Consider the following 15,667-nt stretch of genomic DNA (forward strand, 5'->3'; position numbering starts at 1 on the left):
ACGCACCTACCCTCACGTCTTCCTGCTTCGGAACACCCCCTTCTTCATTCCCCACGAGTTATGCTCCCCCTTCTTAACTCTCTGCATGCCATAAGTTTTGTTTAAATTGTACTTTAGCATTAAGCCAAACTTGGTATCTAGATAGCTCGTCTGCAAGGGTGAGAAAGGTGGGGGCGGGATGATTATCTCGTTTGTACAGTTGCCTCCTTAAAAGGGAGTGTACCGTGTATAGAACTACACCAGGCATACACACATGGTAACATGTACACATACATGTACATCGAAGTGTAAAAAAAATAATGAGGCAAGACCTTGTCCAATTTTTCTTCCATTTTTTTAAATCCCTCCTTAATCTTATCCATACTGGCTTGCTGCAAGGGGGTAAAAACGTTGGCACGTTTGTACTTGGTACACATATATGTTAGGCATAAAAGAACGCACTCATTGTATTAATCGCATTTCTCACACATAACGTGTTACACACTGACGCACGCTTTTATATGTGTTTCCCCTTTTCCGTGATTACCAATATTTTGAAGTCCAGATAATTTAGGAACATCAATGGCCTCCTGGCAAAATCACACACGCAGAGGACCGTCTCTGAGGGGATTTTTTCATTACTGGCGTTCAGCTACAGGGGGGAAAGTGTAACATGGAGTCAAATTAGAAACCTGGGGAACTGCCTGGCAAACCATAACGGTGACCCAAATAACCCCCCACAATCAGCAAAACGGTATCAGAATGATGCGCAAATTAACCATTGGCTTGACCGTGTTGGACATTTCGTGGTCAAAATTGGGGTCCCTTTTAAATGCGTTGAAGATGAAAAATTGTTTCCCATACGGTTCAATCTGCGGATCCAGCGAAAAGTATAAAAATATAAAAAATTGCCAAAAAAAAAAGGTGAGAGACTTCGAATGGGGTTATTTTTTCCTACCGGGTGTATCGCTGAGCATTCCTGAGGGGGCCAATTGAATCTTCTCATTCGATTGTAAATCAGCTCTACAAGGTGTGGGAGAAAAGCAGATAAATATGCATGTATATATGTATTTGTGCACATTTATATGCACGATATGGAGAGGGCGATTTTCCCCCATGTGACAACCCACAAAAGGGTTTCCTTTCCCCCATTTTAAAAAAATTTCCAAAGTGCTGCACAGGAATTTGTTCTTACTTTTATGCACGTTCAAACGAAAGGTGTTGTGTCTGACCCCCGTTGCATTTTTGATAGACGACATTTTCTGCTTTTATATTAAATGTACGATTTTTTTTTTTTTTTTATTATTTGAAGGGGCCCCTATAAAAAACCGGTGGCTCATTTTTGGTGTGCCTTCCGAAAAGGAAGAAATGGTATTGCCTCTTTTTCGTAGGAAGCATGGATGTGTAGAACACGTGCGGCAAAAGATTCCTGTGGTGATTAACTCTGACGCTGGCCCATATGTGTATTAAGACAGTGATGTTGAGGAGACTCACTTAATGGAATGTCTAGCCATGAAAACGGGTTCGTACAATTAATATCACAGAGGTAATACACACACATGAAGTTAACAAAACGAAAAAAAAAAAAAAAAAAAAAAATGCATGTGATAAGAGGAAATAAAAAAATGCGTCGTGGTATTACTGCAATTATGCCACATAAAGCCACATTCGACTTGTACATGTTACATTGTCACAACGGAGAAATCTTTTAATTTACATACATATTAATCGTCTGTAACTTTGGAAGGCCGAGTGATAAACAAAAAAAAAAACCCAGTGAAAAGAGGAAGTTCCTCGTTTCTTTGGGGACAAATTCAGAAAGCAGCATGGGTACTATATTGGAATACTCTTCAAATGTCCCCACACCATTTCATTTTTGCGACAATTTGTTAAATTAAATGAAAAGTGTGGAGCTAAGAAATTGACAATACGTTTGCACCTCGATTCAGTCGTGCATGGGATTTTATTTTGCTCCCTTTGCGTTTAATTATGCATTCTATGTGCGGGAGTAGTTTTTCATTTTTCTGGGGTTCTACGGATGGGCATGCGCGCACTGTCATTTCAGAAGCGATTGTGCGAGTTGTGTCGACAAATGGCAATTATCATTGTTTTTTTATTTTATTTTTTGACATACCCGTGTTTGTACCTTCTTAGCACATCTTAAGCCCGCCTTCACCGTTGTAAAAGGACCTTCGTGGCCTTTCCAAACTGTGCAGAAGATGCTTATGGCTTGTTTAGAAGTGCGTATGTAAGCTTCTGCGTATGAGAGGGAGAACTTGTCATGCGCCTTCATGCAAACCAACTGATCGTAGTTGGAACCCCCTAGAGACTATGCTTTTCATCCCACAGGGGAAGTCCAAGTAGCAGAATTTTCGGTCAAATAAATGGTAAAACCCCGTTTAATATGGTGGGGCGCCTTTGAATCACTTCATTTTAACAGGTGTAGTGAAAATAAAGGAACTCAACAAATTTGTTTGCTTCCGCTTAACCATTGCCCGGTCGTGGGTATTCATGTTTCCTATGCTGTAGCGTAGGAAACCTACCTGTTGTTCCGTGTGGTTATGTGTGTGCTTGTAAACTTCCCCCTTTGTCCGTGTTGTGAATCCCCTGTGGTGGTTTTCCGTGCTTAATTGTCTTCCCGTGGAGCATTTTTCTTCGCTCCAGTGCGGAGCTAAGGGAACCACCAGCATAGATCATCACACAGATCATTGCACATTCACATTACGGATAACCAGATGCGCCAGTTGTCACACATGACCCATCGATTGAAGCCCAATTTTCTGAAAAAGCAGACGCGGGTGATAGTACGCCCCCTTCCAAGACACAACACGTAATGGGGGGGAACTCTCATTCCATCCAAATAAATAAAGTTGAGCATATGCACACGTCTACATCTACGTGAACACCTTAACGAACATGAGAGGAAGGCAACAGCAGAAGAGCGAGCGAAGCAAAATATGTATGACAAGTTTTGGGAAAAAATAAGTTTTGCTTCAGTTAATTTACTATCGAAGCTAAACTTTGGAGACAGCAAAAGGGATGGAAAAAATTTAAAGGGCATAAAAAAGGGTAAGAAAAATGTCACGACACTTCCGTTGCTATTAAGAATAGAAGATGACACAAGGAGGGAAAAAAAAAAAAAATTTCAGGACAGCTACAAAAAGGAACAGCCATTTTTATACTTACTCAAAAAAAGCAAATACACTCAAATAAAAATTCTTTTTAATGACATTGTTGAGACCTATACGGAGAGACAATTTTTGAGTGACATATCTTTGAATTTTTTGTGCAGTCTAGCTAGGACAGAAAAATGTGCCAACATTTTGAGTGCGCGCGATGCGCAGACGGTGTTGCTGATTTTGAGTCGGGAGCTTTTGACCAAACGTGATGGGGAGGTAGCTGCCACCAGGGGTGATGGGCATTGCGATGTGGAAGGTGTCACTGACCACGGGGAGGACCCCCCCCTGGAAAACGACCGAGACGTGAAAATTTTAAAAACTAGCTGCTACTTGTTGCGAAACCTATTTTTGAACATGGAGGGGAGCGATATGGTGGACGATTCCTTTGTTATTCTCTTTTTAACAAAACTGAATTACGTGTTGGACAAAAAAAACGACCTCAGGAAGAAAGACTTTAGGAATAACTACAGCTTTTATTTCTACGTCCTCCTCCTTTACTACTACCTCTATGTGTACAACAATACGAGAAAGGTCGTATTCTTCCCCGGAGGGAGGATTTTTAAATACTCATTCGGGGACACCAATGAGATGACAGCGGTTCATAAAAAGTACGACTCTATGAAGGACACCTCCTTATACAATATGGAAAGATATGGAATATACACAGAGACCTACAACAGTCTTGACAAAGATGAGGATAAAAAAGAAGAGGATTATTTCAACAAAAAAAAGTATACCCATTTTTTAAAAAACAATTATTCCATAAATTTTGACTGCTTAAAGGAGAACATCCATCTGTTCTTCAAATTTAATGATATGATGAATGTGCATTTTATCACCCACATGGACAAACTGAAAGTTTTTAAAGTGACTTCTCATGAGTGTGTCTTAAGAAGGAAATCTCACTTGATGAGCGAATCGGTGAACAGTTATTTGATGCTATGTCTGCGGCTTCTTTTTAAACTGAATAATAAACAGGAGGGAGATAATTACACACAAGCGAAATGCAATAATGGTGTGCCGAACAACAGTAACGAAAATGGAAGGGGAGGGAAAAAAAACGACACACATTTTTTCACATCAGAAAAGGAAAAAAATAAACGAAAAAAAGTGCCAACCAATTTATTATTAACAAATATTAACAATAAAAAGGAGAGCCAAACAAATAAGTTAATTTTAACCGAACTGTTGTACCAAGCAATTGACTATGTTACGCTAAATGAGGAGATGCCTCCATACAGCAACAAAGAGAACAATAACATTATCGAAAATGGACTGAGCGAAATAGTTAATTGTCTTGAGAAAAAATTTAAACTGAAATACGTAGGAAGCTCAAAAGACGTGGAGTACCCCTCACAAAGTGAAAGCAAAAAAAAATCCAAAAATGAAAAAAATGCTGACAGTGAAGAAAACATCCTATTTAACATCATAAACATAGACAACAAAAAAAAAAATAAAAATAACTTAAATGTAGAAACTTTGCTAAAGAGGATAAATGATCTGCTCAACATTGGGAATGACCCGTTTGTCTACGTCCAGTCGGGGCTCCACATTATCGTCAGGAATATGTGCCTCAACAGGCTGAACTCGCTAAACATAGATTTCCTCTTCCTCATAAATTTGTACTCGAACAATAATTTTAAAAATAAGTTTTTTCATTACGATTGGAAGTTGGTCACCCCACCGTGGGCTAGCGAAAACGCCGGCAAAAGTGACTACCAAGCTGAGCATCGCGAAAGTAGCAGCGGGGATGCCACCCAAACGACCCCAGTGGGGGCTCCGAATGAAGCGGAATCGGGTGGGCAGGCAGCGACAAAAGAGGGAGAAAAGCCCGATAATCTTCCTTCGTCGAGCCTTCCTTCGATGAGCCTTCCGTCGGTTAGCCTTCCATCCGTGAGCCTCCCAAACCTGAACCTATCCGCCCTGTACACCCCGCTGACGAACAAAGCGGAGGACGACTCCTTCAAACCAGAAGCGAACAAAAAAGCGCAGAGCATCGCAAGAAAGAAGAAGAAACGCATTTATAAGGAGCTCTCATTATGCTTAAAAATCATTGCAAACAATTTCGCCTCCAAAGATCTCTCCTTCAGTTCTTTTTCGGTCTTATATTTTATGTATAAAAATATACTAGACAATGTCGTGAAGATATCTTTTAATTTTATGTACTTTATTAGTGCGGAGTTTTTTTTTTTCAACGACAATATGAATTTTCTCTCGCTTGTAAATTTGAAAAGGGAGTTAATTCCAAGTTCAGTATACTTTGACAGCATAAGAGCATTTACCAACATCAAATCGCACTATAAGTACTTCCTTGGGTTGACAAGGAAGGGAGTGCAAAAGGAAGAGGAGAAGCAGAAGCAGGAGCAGAAGGAACAGGTCAAGGTTAGGAAGTATCAACCAATTCTCCTGTCCAGTTTGAGGGGTGACACAGGGGAAGATGTTCACAGCGGTGATGATGAACACACAGGTGAAGAGAAAACCCCCCAGGGGGAACAGGAAAAAGTGAAAAAAAAAAGAAGGAAAGAAGAAACAGTGCGCGCAGAGAGCGGAATAATCCCTCAACCGTGGCGTACCCCGTACGATTTATTTTTGGACAGCGTGGATAATCTGCTGAAGGATACCAAGGTGTATGAGAAATTAAATTCGAACGAATTCCTATGTGAGTATCCGACTCACCAAACTTACTATTTAGCGAAGAAAAAAAAAAAAAATAAAATTCTCCTAGATGAACATATGTACATGATTAGCAGTTACAATCATCATTTTTATAATTTGCACGATCGACTATTGCCAGTTTATACGTATTCCAAAATGTGCCACATAGACAGGAAAAAGGGAATTCTCCCTGGGGAGGCACAACGGTGGAAGAGAAAAAAAATGGGGAACCACACAATGGAAACAAATATAGCGGCAAAGCCATCACGGAGAAGGAAGAAAAAGAAGAAGGTGGATATAGTGATGGTGCACGGGCTGAGGGGAAACGCCCTCCGAACATGGAGGTTCTCCAACCTGTACCACAACAGCCCCAATTATCGCTTCTATTACAGAAATGACAATTTGAAAAAGTACGAAAAAGGCGTTACGAAGATACAAACGCTCAATAGTGACAGTGCGAATGAGAGCGATGATAGCACAGATGAGAGCAAACATTACATGTGGTCCTTCCTCGATATAAACGGAAAAAGAGAAGACAAGGCTAACAGCCAATCACTGAGTGAACAATCCTCCTTACAGAAAAATGAACTGAAAGAAAAAGAGGACGAACTCTTTAGCGCCATAAATGATAACACGGACAAATTTAAGGAAAATCAAAATGTCTTTCTTTTTGACGAATCAAGTAAGGAAATAAGGAAGTGCATAAAGATACGAAATAACTTTCGTTTTTTGCCAAACGAGGATTTAATTCACATGCTGTTGTTAAATTATAAGTGTAATCAGAACGTCTTTCCCATTTATGCGGACACACGAATTATTAACAAAAATATTTTTAAGTCTATTTTTTTGAAAAATAAGAAATTAAAAAATGATCTGGACTTTTACAGCGATTTGCTGGCCTACCTGTTGTGGCCCGTTTATTTGTTGTACCCTCGGAGCAGGCGCTCAAATATTTTCATTTTTAACTATCACTCCCCGTTGTATCCTGATGGGAACTACTACGTCAAGCGGGGTCGCCACAGTGGAAGGGGGGACTCGACGAAGCGAGACAAAATGGAGGAAAGGGAAAACAGCGAGGAGGGAAAAGGCGTAGAATGCGGAGAGGGAAGAAGCGTAGAAACAAAGGAGGAAAGCTACACAGAAGGAAGAACAGCAGAAGGAGGAACAACAGAAGGGAACACGGAAGAGAACCGAGTGGGACTTCTCAACAGCTCGATTAACGGAGAAGATAAACAGCCGGACAGCCAAGGGTATATGTTTTCCCATCTGAGCTCGCTTAATTACCTACTTTGGAAAAAGGAGGAAAACCACGAAGAGTATTTGAACAAAAAAAAATATTTCTACACAGACAGAATGAATATGGAGGAATTATCCATTTTTCTTTTAAAAAAATTAAAAGGCATAAACATAGGAAGGCATAATGACATTATATTTGTTGCTCATTCGATGGGGGGGTTATTAACACAGTACGTATTGATAAAAAGTGATGACATTTTGAGCAAGACGAAATATGTGTTTTTTTACGCTTCTCCCCATTTTGGCTCTCCCCTTTCCTCGACGGCTTTTTTGTTCAAAACATTTTTATCGCCTTACGTTTATCAGCTAAATGACTACGATTCGAATCTGAGCAACTTGCAGTATTCCTTTAGGGAAAGGATAAAGGACTCAACCGTCAAGGTTTATTCCTTCTCGGAGTCGGAGAAAACGCCCTTGCCGTTTATAGGTATGAATATGTACATGGGGGTATAGCACCTCCATACATGAAGCTTTACACACTAATTGGGTGGCTAACAACGTCCTTCCCCCCAGAGAGAAAAAAAAAAAAAAAAAAAAAAAATGAGACTCTTCAGGTACACACTTGCTGATTTTTACTCCTCCCCCTCTGCAGGTGTGCACACAATGATCGTCCCAAGCGTTAGCTCCTATTTGAACTACGCCAAAATGTTTACCATCATCAAGGACTGCAACCATCTCGAAATAAGTAAATTAAATAGCGAGGATGACGTAAAGTACCATTATTTGACTAGGGCAATAAGGGAAGTGCTGCGGGCGAAATAGGAGGGAGAATAGCACCCACTTCTTCATATCTCTTGTTAATACGCATGTTAGTGCGCCCCTTTTCCGAGTTGTCTGCAGAAATGATGACTGCACATTTGCAAATCGCCCCCTTTTAATTTATCCATTTTATTTAATTTTTTTTAATTAATTTTTTTTTTGTTTGTGTAAACATTTAAAAGGTTTATTAAATGATTTGTCTTAAAATTGTCCCTTTTTTTAAATGTTTTGCATTTTATTTTCCCGCTTAATAATCCCATTTTTTTTAAGAAAAAAAAAAAAAACGCTGTTTTGGTCTTTTACACGTGGGACATTTTCCCCCATTCCATTTTTTTTTTGTGTGTGTCACTTATTTTAACTTTAAAGAATTATTTGGCCAATTTTTCTTTCTCCGAATGATATTCCATGGGTGGGGAAATCGCGGCACGTTCCGGGCGTTTGCGCTTCATAATCAAATGTCTAGTGGTTTGCCGCTAAACTGATGAACCGCTTAGCACTTACAGCTCACCGTTTATTTGCGTTGTGTAAAGGCGAGGCTGCCCGGCGCACTTTACGGTTGTTGCTGATATTCCTCCGATACAAGCGTTGTAGCTGGATTTTATGGGCACAACGGGCGGGGAGGCATCCAAAAAATGTTCATTTCGCATTGAGCGTATCAGCAACAGGGCCTTCATATGAATAATACAAAACGGGGAGGATGAATGCACAAAGGGGGGAGATAAAATAAACATGCACACAAAATGAAAGGAGTTCCCACGCGGGGAAAGGGAAAAAACTCCTTCGCAAAAATGATTATCAAGTTACGAACGCGTCTTATCAAAAGGTCACACAGAACGGACGGAACAAAAACGAACTTAATTAGAAAATGAACGTTACAAATAATGTACATGGCGAGTGCATTTTTTTTTTTTTTTTTTTTTTTTTTTGCACACTGCACGTGTGGAAATTCATCCCAACTTAATTTACAATTTTTTTAAGGAATGGAAAGGCGGGGAAAATCGATACGAGGAAAATGGGGATACACTCGTCTCACACGTACGGTTGTACCTATGTGCATATCCATATGCCGGGCCCGTACTGTGACAATGAACCTCCAAAGGATGTATAATTTTGGAAAGAATATACTTTAATTCACTATTCTTCACTGCTGAAATACTGCAGGAGATTGTAAAGGGGATTGTTCAGCTGCTTCATCTCCTTCTTCTGTTGATGCACTTTTTGTAAGATCATCGAATGCAGATTCATCTTGGCACGTGTCATTTGCATTGTTTCCATTTTCGTTAGGCCTATTTTGGTACTCCTCGTTGTCCAGGAGGCCATCCCTGAGAGGTGCACAGTTACCATTCTGCCCCTCCTCCGTATCGTTGCTGTTGTAAGGCGGGCCATAGTTCATGATGGCGTTGTAAGGGTACTGATTGTAGACGTAGCTTTGGTCATTAGTGTAGCTCCCGTTGTGCACACCGCTTCGGTTACCATTATAGTAGTGGTCTCCGCCATACGGTTGGATGTTGGCACATTGATCCGCGTCTCCACACTGTTGGGCGTCGATATAGATCTGTCCACCGCTATACAGTTGGGCGCCTCCATACAATTGACCACCGCTAAACTGTTCCACGTCACCATAGTAAGGGTTGATGCTATAATGGGGGGCCGAACCATACGGTTGGACACTGTCACAATGGGTGTTGCCGTTGTAGGGGTTCACACTGTTATAGGGTTGTACAGCGTCATGGGGGCATGCACCATCATAGGTGTATAGATCGTCATAAGGGTAGTTGCCGCTGTGGTGGTAGCTGATGCTGTAGGGGTAGCTACTATAGGGGTACATAACGTACGCGCTGCTGCTGTTGTTGTAGGGGTGGCTACTGCTGCTGTGCGTGTGGCCGTTAGTATTGTATATGTAGTTGCTATACGGGTGCTGGTACGTGTAAACCTGGTTGCTATAGTACGCCTGATTGGAACCATAAGCCGGATGGTTGGCATAAACGTGGTTACTGTAAACCTGGTTGGTACACACCTGATTCGTGCAAACATGGTTGTTGTAATTCCTGTAGTTTTTAAAATGAGCACTGTTGGTTTTTTCATAGTTCCTGTGTGAGCTGTAGGGCAGGTGGGGGGTTCTTTTTCTATTCTCCCTGCCGCCGTTTTGGGAAATTTGCGTATCGTACACGTTTGGGTTTTCCCCGTGGGAGCCGCTACAGCTGTTATCGCCACTCAGGTCGTTCTCTTCGCTGACGCCGTGCCAACTATTGCTGTTTCCTCTAAAAGAACCAACAGATGGATCCGATCTGTCATTGTATGCCATGTTCGATGCGGACAAAGATCCACAGTTCCCATTCTGCACGCAGTTATCATGCGTATTTGACTCTGTGAAAGAACTTCTGTGGTGGCTACAACCCACTACGACATTAGACGAGGTGCAGTTTCTTTCCTTCCTGTTATTATTCCTATGCACGTTAGCAGATTGGTTTCCACTGAAGTGCATGTTAGCCGGGTTGCTTCCCATATTTTGGTTATTCAAAATTTTTTTTCTGTGCTGGTTCGAGCATGGATGCGATTTGGCCGATCTGTTATGTGCTCGGTTGTTACGGGCGCTGGGCATGTCAGTCGTGTTTGCCGCTTGGTTTGCTGCTCTATATGCTTCCTCGGTCGTCCCTCCACCTGGCACTGAAATGGACAACTCCGCGGGTAGGACGCGCATCTGGCTAGCCATGTTCACGCTGTTCAGCTCCACATTCAAATAACTATAGCAGTTGTTTCGGTTCAAGGAAACATTACTTACGTTGTAGTTGTAATAACTAAAGTTGTTCACTAGCGTGTTCAAGGGATATACGGGATGGCCATACAACATATCGTTACTAGTAGTTCCGTTGCTGTTACCATAGGTTTGGTTTGTTCTATGAGCAACACTGTTGCAAACGTTGCTGTAGGTTTCTTTAGGTCTAGGTAGGACATTCTGCATGTGGAGTGAATTATTCGCGTGGTTGTGGTTTGTATGGGAACATCTCGCTGCGTTTTCAAAATTCTGATTTGATGGATTCTGATCAGGTGGACTGTAAGTGTTGTTAAATGAGCGGTGTGAACTTTTGCAGGTGAAATATCTATGTGGGATGTCATTGTAGTTCTTGTCTTCTCTACAGTTCGTCATCTGCCCTTTCGGTTCGTTGTGATAGATAAGTTTGTTGTGTTCTCCATGTGTGTTCCCCTTTTTCCCCCTTGCTTTTAAGGCGTTGCCCCTTCCACTACCTCCAATCACGCTTCCGTTCTGCGTGCCCTCGTTGTTGATTAGCTCCCCACCGTTGTTCAAACCCTCTCTGTCACAGTTTCCATAAGATGCCACGTTCGCGACGCTTCCGTAGTGGTCCAAACGCTCAAAATGCTTTGTGTACCTACTTGCCATGTTAAACTTCTTATATTTGTAATTAAAATTCTTTGGGTCGTAGTTGTTAGGTGTGCTCTCCGTGTGGCAGCTAGCCAATTTGCTCAGGAGCAGATTCTTCTTTCCATCGTTCTCCTTTCTGTACTGATTCTTCATCGTAAAAATGGGGCTCCTCTGGATGTCATTTCCACTCTCCTTGAAATTTCTAAATGAGCCATATCTTCCCCCTCCCCTTGGGCAATTATTTGGGTAGTGTCTCTGGATGATGTTTTCTCCACAGTTCACCTTCATCGAACAATTATCCATTTCATTCGTGTGTCGTGTGAACCTGTATTCGTTTAGCGTTTGGCGTTCTTGTTCCTGGTTGCGGTCTCTTTGTTTTCCGTTGTCTCCCCTGCCATTCTCATTCTCATCGCTATACTGATGTGCATTATCCCCACGGTCCACATTGCCGTTCTCGTTTTTATCCCCTTCAAAGCTGTGTCGTGTTTCACTTCGTCTTGCTTGCGGATATTCTTCTACCGAGGCATCCCCTATCTCAACGCATTCATACTTCCTGTCGTCTTGCCTTCCTATTTCCACTTCGAGGAGGCTTGTCCCTTGAATTTCATCCCTCATTTGGCCATTGTTTTCGTCCTCTTCTTCCCAACGATTCTCTCCATGGCAGTCCTGGTTACACCCCCCGTAGGACTTATTTGGGCTTCTACTCCAACACGACTTGTCCTCTCCCTCGTTGCTATTCCTCCCAATAGACATGTACTGGCTACTACTTCGCCCACTGGACATGTGCTCGCTGCTTTTATCCATAACCTCAGCGAAAGTTCCTTCCTTCTTTTCCCCTCCATTCGCTGCTTCCCTCAACATTTTGCAATAACCACCATTCATATCACCACTGTGCGATGATTTCCCAACAGGATGCTGTTCCGCATTCGGGCCCACCTCGATTTCTTCATTCTTCATTTGTACGGGTTCTCTTATGTTTGACAAATTTTGATTCTTCTTGGAAAGGGGCTCAACAGACGACGAGCTACTTTTTCTTTCCTTTTGGATATCTGCTCTTTGTTCTGGTCTGCTCGCCTCGCTTGCGCCGTTTCCCATACTTCCTTCCACCACATGGTCCCTCTGTTCCTTTTTCCCATTCCCGTCACGCTCCAAGGTGATACTACTTATCGTCCCAGAAACTGCGTTATGTAAATGTGGTGTGTCCTCATGGGGTGCATTCTCCTTGTCTGCCTTGAAAATTTGTTCCTCCCTTGGAGCTTTCCTCTGATCAGAATAATTCGCACCGCACACGTTTGCACTACTACCATAACTGTTCTTTGCCCCATGTGACTTTTCCTTCCTCTCGAAAACGGTGAACACGGCATTAAATCCCTTCTCCTGGTTTGTACAACTGTGGGCAGCACTGACATGGTAGACCTGGGTAATTTCGTTCGTACGTTCTCTTTTTTCTGGTCTACACATTTGGTCTGGAAGGGCACCTCCCTTACCTCCAGAGGTTCTTTCCGCATTTGAGTTCTCATCAGTGGGGGCAGCCATACGAGTGTCCCTGTTGTACCTACTTCCGTTGCTGAATCCGTTGTGGCCGTTCGTTTCATTCCAATTGTTCCAATCACTCCTGTGGACATTCTCCTTTCTGCTTCTTCCACTGAGCATGTTCAAAATGTACTGCGAACATTCCCCCTTGTTTCTGAGATCATTGAATGTGAATTTTGTACTGACCTTACTTTTTGGAGAATTTTTTTCAAATTCCGTTTTTCTGTAGTTTCTTTGTCTCAGTTCTGCCTGCCCATGTGCATGTCTACATTTATCTCCAGATGGACATGTACCTTCCTTGTCAAAATATTTACATAGCTTTGTTTTGAAGTAATCTGGCGTTGCCCTCAATTCTCCCTCCCCATGAGCATATACACAATTAGGATTTCTGCATTCATTTTTCAACCACAGCTGGCAAATTTTTGTCTTCATTAAATTCATACAACTTCGTAAAGTATCAATTGAGTGTGCATATGAGCAGTTATCTCCTTTTTGACACAGCCCTTTTTTTAAAAATGGACACAACTTTATTCTGTAATATTGGTCGTGTATTTTTTCTTTCCCTTTGTTGTAGAAGCGATCCTTTGGATATGCTCCAATTCTTATACCTTGTTCTTTGTTACCCAGGGGGTGCACATAAGGGGGCATTACATGATGGTGTTGCACATTTGCAGTGTTCATACAGAGGTCGTTTTGAGATCTTTCACTCGGTAAAATAGACGAAATGTGTGTCTGTGCTTCCTTCGAATTAGCGTCCAGCTGCTGCTTCTGCTGGTGATAAGAGTGATGGTTGCTTAATCCATCTGGGGGGGACACTATATTCACATAACCAAAGTTACTACAATCGCTAATGTCGTTCGCACTTCTGTTAACACCATTGACGACACGGTTCGTTCCTGGGCTACCACTCGAGTGGTACATGTTCCTCCCGTCCATATGATCTGCACAGTTCTTTTCATACGGACAGTACTTATCAAAATTGGGGACGTGGCCATTCTTGATAATTCTCTGGTTGCAGAAGTTTTGCTCTAAATGGGGTCTTCTAACATACGCAGGGTTATTTTCTCCACTGTCTACATTTCCTGTTTTCTTCCTATCGACGTTGCTAGAGGAACAGCTCGTATATCTTTCGATGTAATACCAATTGTGGTTACTTCCTACAACGTCATTCTTTTCCCTACTTGCACATTTTAAAAATTTCTTATTTGTAAGAATACTATTTTCTTTCCTCTCATCACCGTGGCAACACACCTGATTCTGCGCATCATTTTGTTCTCCTCGTGCAGTCTTCTCATTTGAAGAAATGGAAAATTTCATTGGTACTCTCCCGATGTAAGTTCTGCTGGTTGTTTGGTCTACGTTACTGGCGATGCTACAACTGGGGGGGCTTTTCTTCTCACTTTGCTCCTTATCTTGTCTCCTTCCTTTCTTGTCGCCTTGCCCTTCATGCTTCAGCTCGAGAGCTCGTCCATCCGCCTTCCGTCGGGTTATCTCCCTTTCGGACAACTCCGCCCCAACCATTTCTTTCATTTGTCCCTTGCAGATTTTCCCCAAATCGTCCTTAACTTCATTTGCGTCTTCATTAATTTTTTTCAGGTTCGTTTTTTTTTTATTCTTCATAAACGCAGTGTGTTGCTTGTTTTTGGCACCACAAACCGGTTTGTTTTCAATGGGCAAGCATGCTTCATTAATTACGTTCGATTCTTCTCCGTTCACCATTTTGCACTTCCCTTCTTGGTCACGTATTTTGTCTGGCAGCCCAATGCTGGGATTGTTATTTTTGTCCGAGGTCTCCTCAGCCATGATGTTCTCTTTTGAGTAAAAACCGGTTGACCTGTTTTAGGCGTAAAATGGAGCAGCAGCACGCGTGCGCAGGATTGTGTGCGTGTAGGTAAGTTTCTCTCTATGCTTGTGTATGAGTGTGTGTGCTTGCACAAAAATTGGCCTTGCTTTGGTTGTGGAATGGGGTTACAGGTCAGATATGCGCCATGCACGCACGGTACGTTAACTATATGTATATATGTACGCGTATGTGTGTGCTCACACGGGCGAATCCTCAAAAGGCTTACAGTCAACGTTGTGCATAAATCTGGGGATTAACATTGAAGCGAAAAAAAAAAAAAAAAAAAAAAAAAAAAGAGATAAATATGCACTACAGTGGTTGTATCAAGACCTAACAGGTTTCCTAAATTGTTCTTTTAATTTTCTATATTTCTAATAACAAAATAGTGAATAAAAAAATTTAAAAGCTTATCAAAAAAAAAAAAAAAAGAAAAGACTAACATGCAATATATGTATTAATAATCTACTATTGCGCTGGCAGGTATACATGTTTGTGCCTCCAACCATACATACATGAAGATACTAATACATACATTAATACATGCTTTAATATACACGCCCCGTTTCCCCTTCTTGTCTTATCACTGCTTTTTTTTGCGCGATAATAATTAAAACCATAACGTGCGCCTATAGCATATAAATACAGAAAAAAGCAACAGAATTAACCGAAAGGAGCATACCCCCCTGCAAAATGAACAAGGAAAAAAAAAAAAAAATACACACACTTATGCACGCGCACGATACAACTAATTGCAAGCGGTCCCTTCTTTCAGGCACAACAAAAGGTAAGCCCCGAAGTGTCTACAAAAACGTACGTGCATGCGAACATACACACATATCAATGTCCGCAAAAATCAGTGGCTACCTCGTGTCAGTATCACAAAAAAGGGGAAGTATCTTTCTGGGGGGGCTCTCCAGATAGTTATTCCTGCACGACATGAAAAGAAGCTCATACATGCGTTGCTACGCATACACGGGGGGAGAAGGGGCTACAAAAATTGATGCCCAAAAGGTTAGAGACACAAAAAATAGGATACGCGCA

The 15,667-nt window shown here is 41.8% G+C and overlaps 3 protein-coding genes across 3 annotated transcripts; 1 reads left to right on the forward strand and 2 right to left on the reverse strand.

Annotated features, from left to right (window-relative positions):
* Nucleotides 1-12: 12 nt before the first annotated feature.
* PCOAH_00026840 (Uncharacterized protein) lies at nucleotides 13-1,238 on the reverse strand (the record flags this gene model as incomplete). The annotated part of the gene is made up of 6 exons (XM_020059489.1): nucleotides 13-150; nucleotides 312-371; nucleotides 527-631; nucleotides 759-851; nucleotides 938-1,002; nucleotides 1,175-1,238. The coding sequence occupies 6 exons, from the start codon at nucleotides 1,236-1,238 to the stop codon at nucleotides 13-15; spliced, it is 525 nt and encodes a 174-aa protein (XP_019914834.1).
* A 1,698-nt stretch (nucleotides 1,239-2,936) lies between these two features.
* Nucleotides 2,937-7,871, forward strand: PCOAH_00026850 (Uncharacterized protein; the record flags this gene model as incomplete). The annotated part of the gene is made up of 2 exons (XM_020059490.1): nucleotides 2,937-7,536; nucleotides 7,702-7,871. 2 exons carry the CDS (start codon nucleotides 2,937-2,939, stop codon nucleotides 7,869-7,871), a joined length of 4,770 nt encoding a protein of 1,589 aa, XP_019914966.1.
* A 1,138-nt stretch (nucleotides 7,872-9,009) lies between these two features.
* PCOAH_00026860 (Uncharacterized protein) lies at nucleotides 9,010-14,586 on the reverse strand (the record flags this gene model as incomplete). Its single annotated transcript, XM_020059491.1, has 1 exon — nucleotides 9,010-14,586. The coding sequence occupies one exon, from the start codon at nucleotides 14,584-14,586 to the stop codon at nucleotides 9,010-9,012; it is 5,577 nt and encodes a 1,858-aa protein (XP_019915098.1).
* Between the last annotated feature and the right edge of the window lie 1,081 nt (nucleotides 14,587-15,667).

The sequence above is a fragment of the Plasmodium coatneyi genome, chromosome 9 (genome assembly GCF_001680005.1).
Source record: "Plasmodium coatneyi strain Hackeri chromosome 9, complete sequence".
NCBI classification, from domain to species: domain Eukaryota; phylum Apicomplexa; class Aconoidasida; order Haemosporida; family Plasmodiidae; genus Plasmodium; species Plasmodium coatneyi.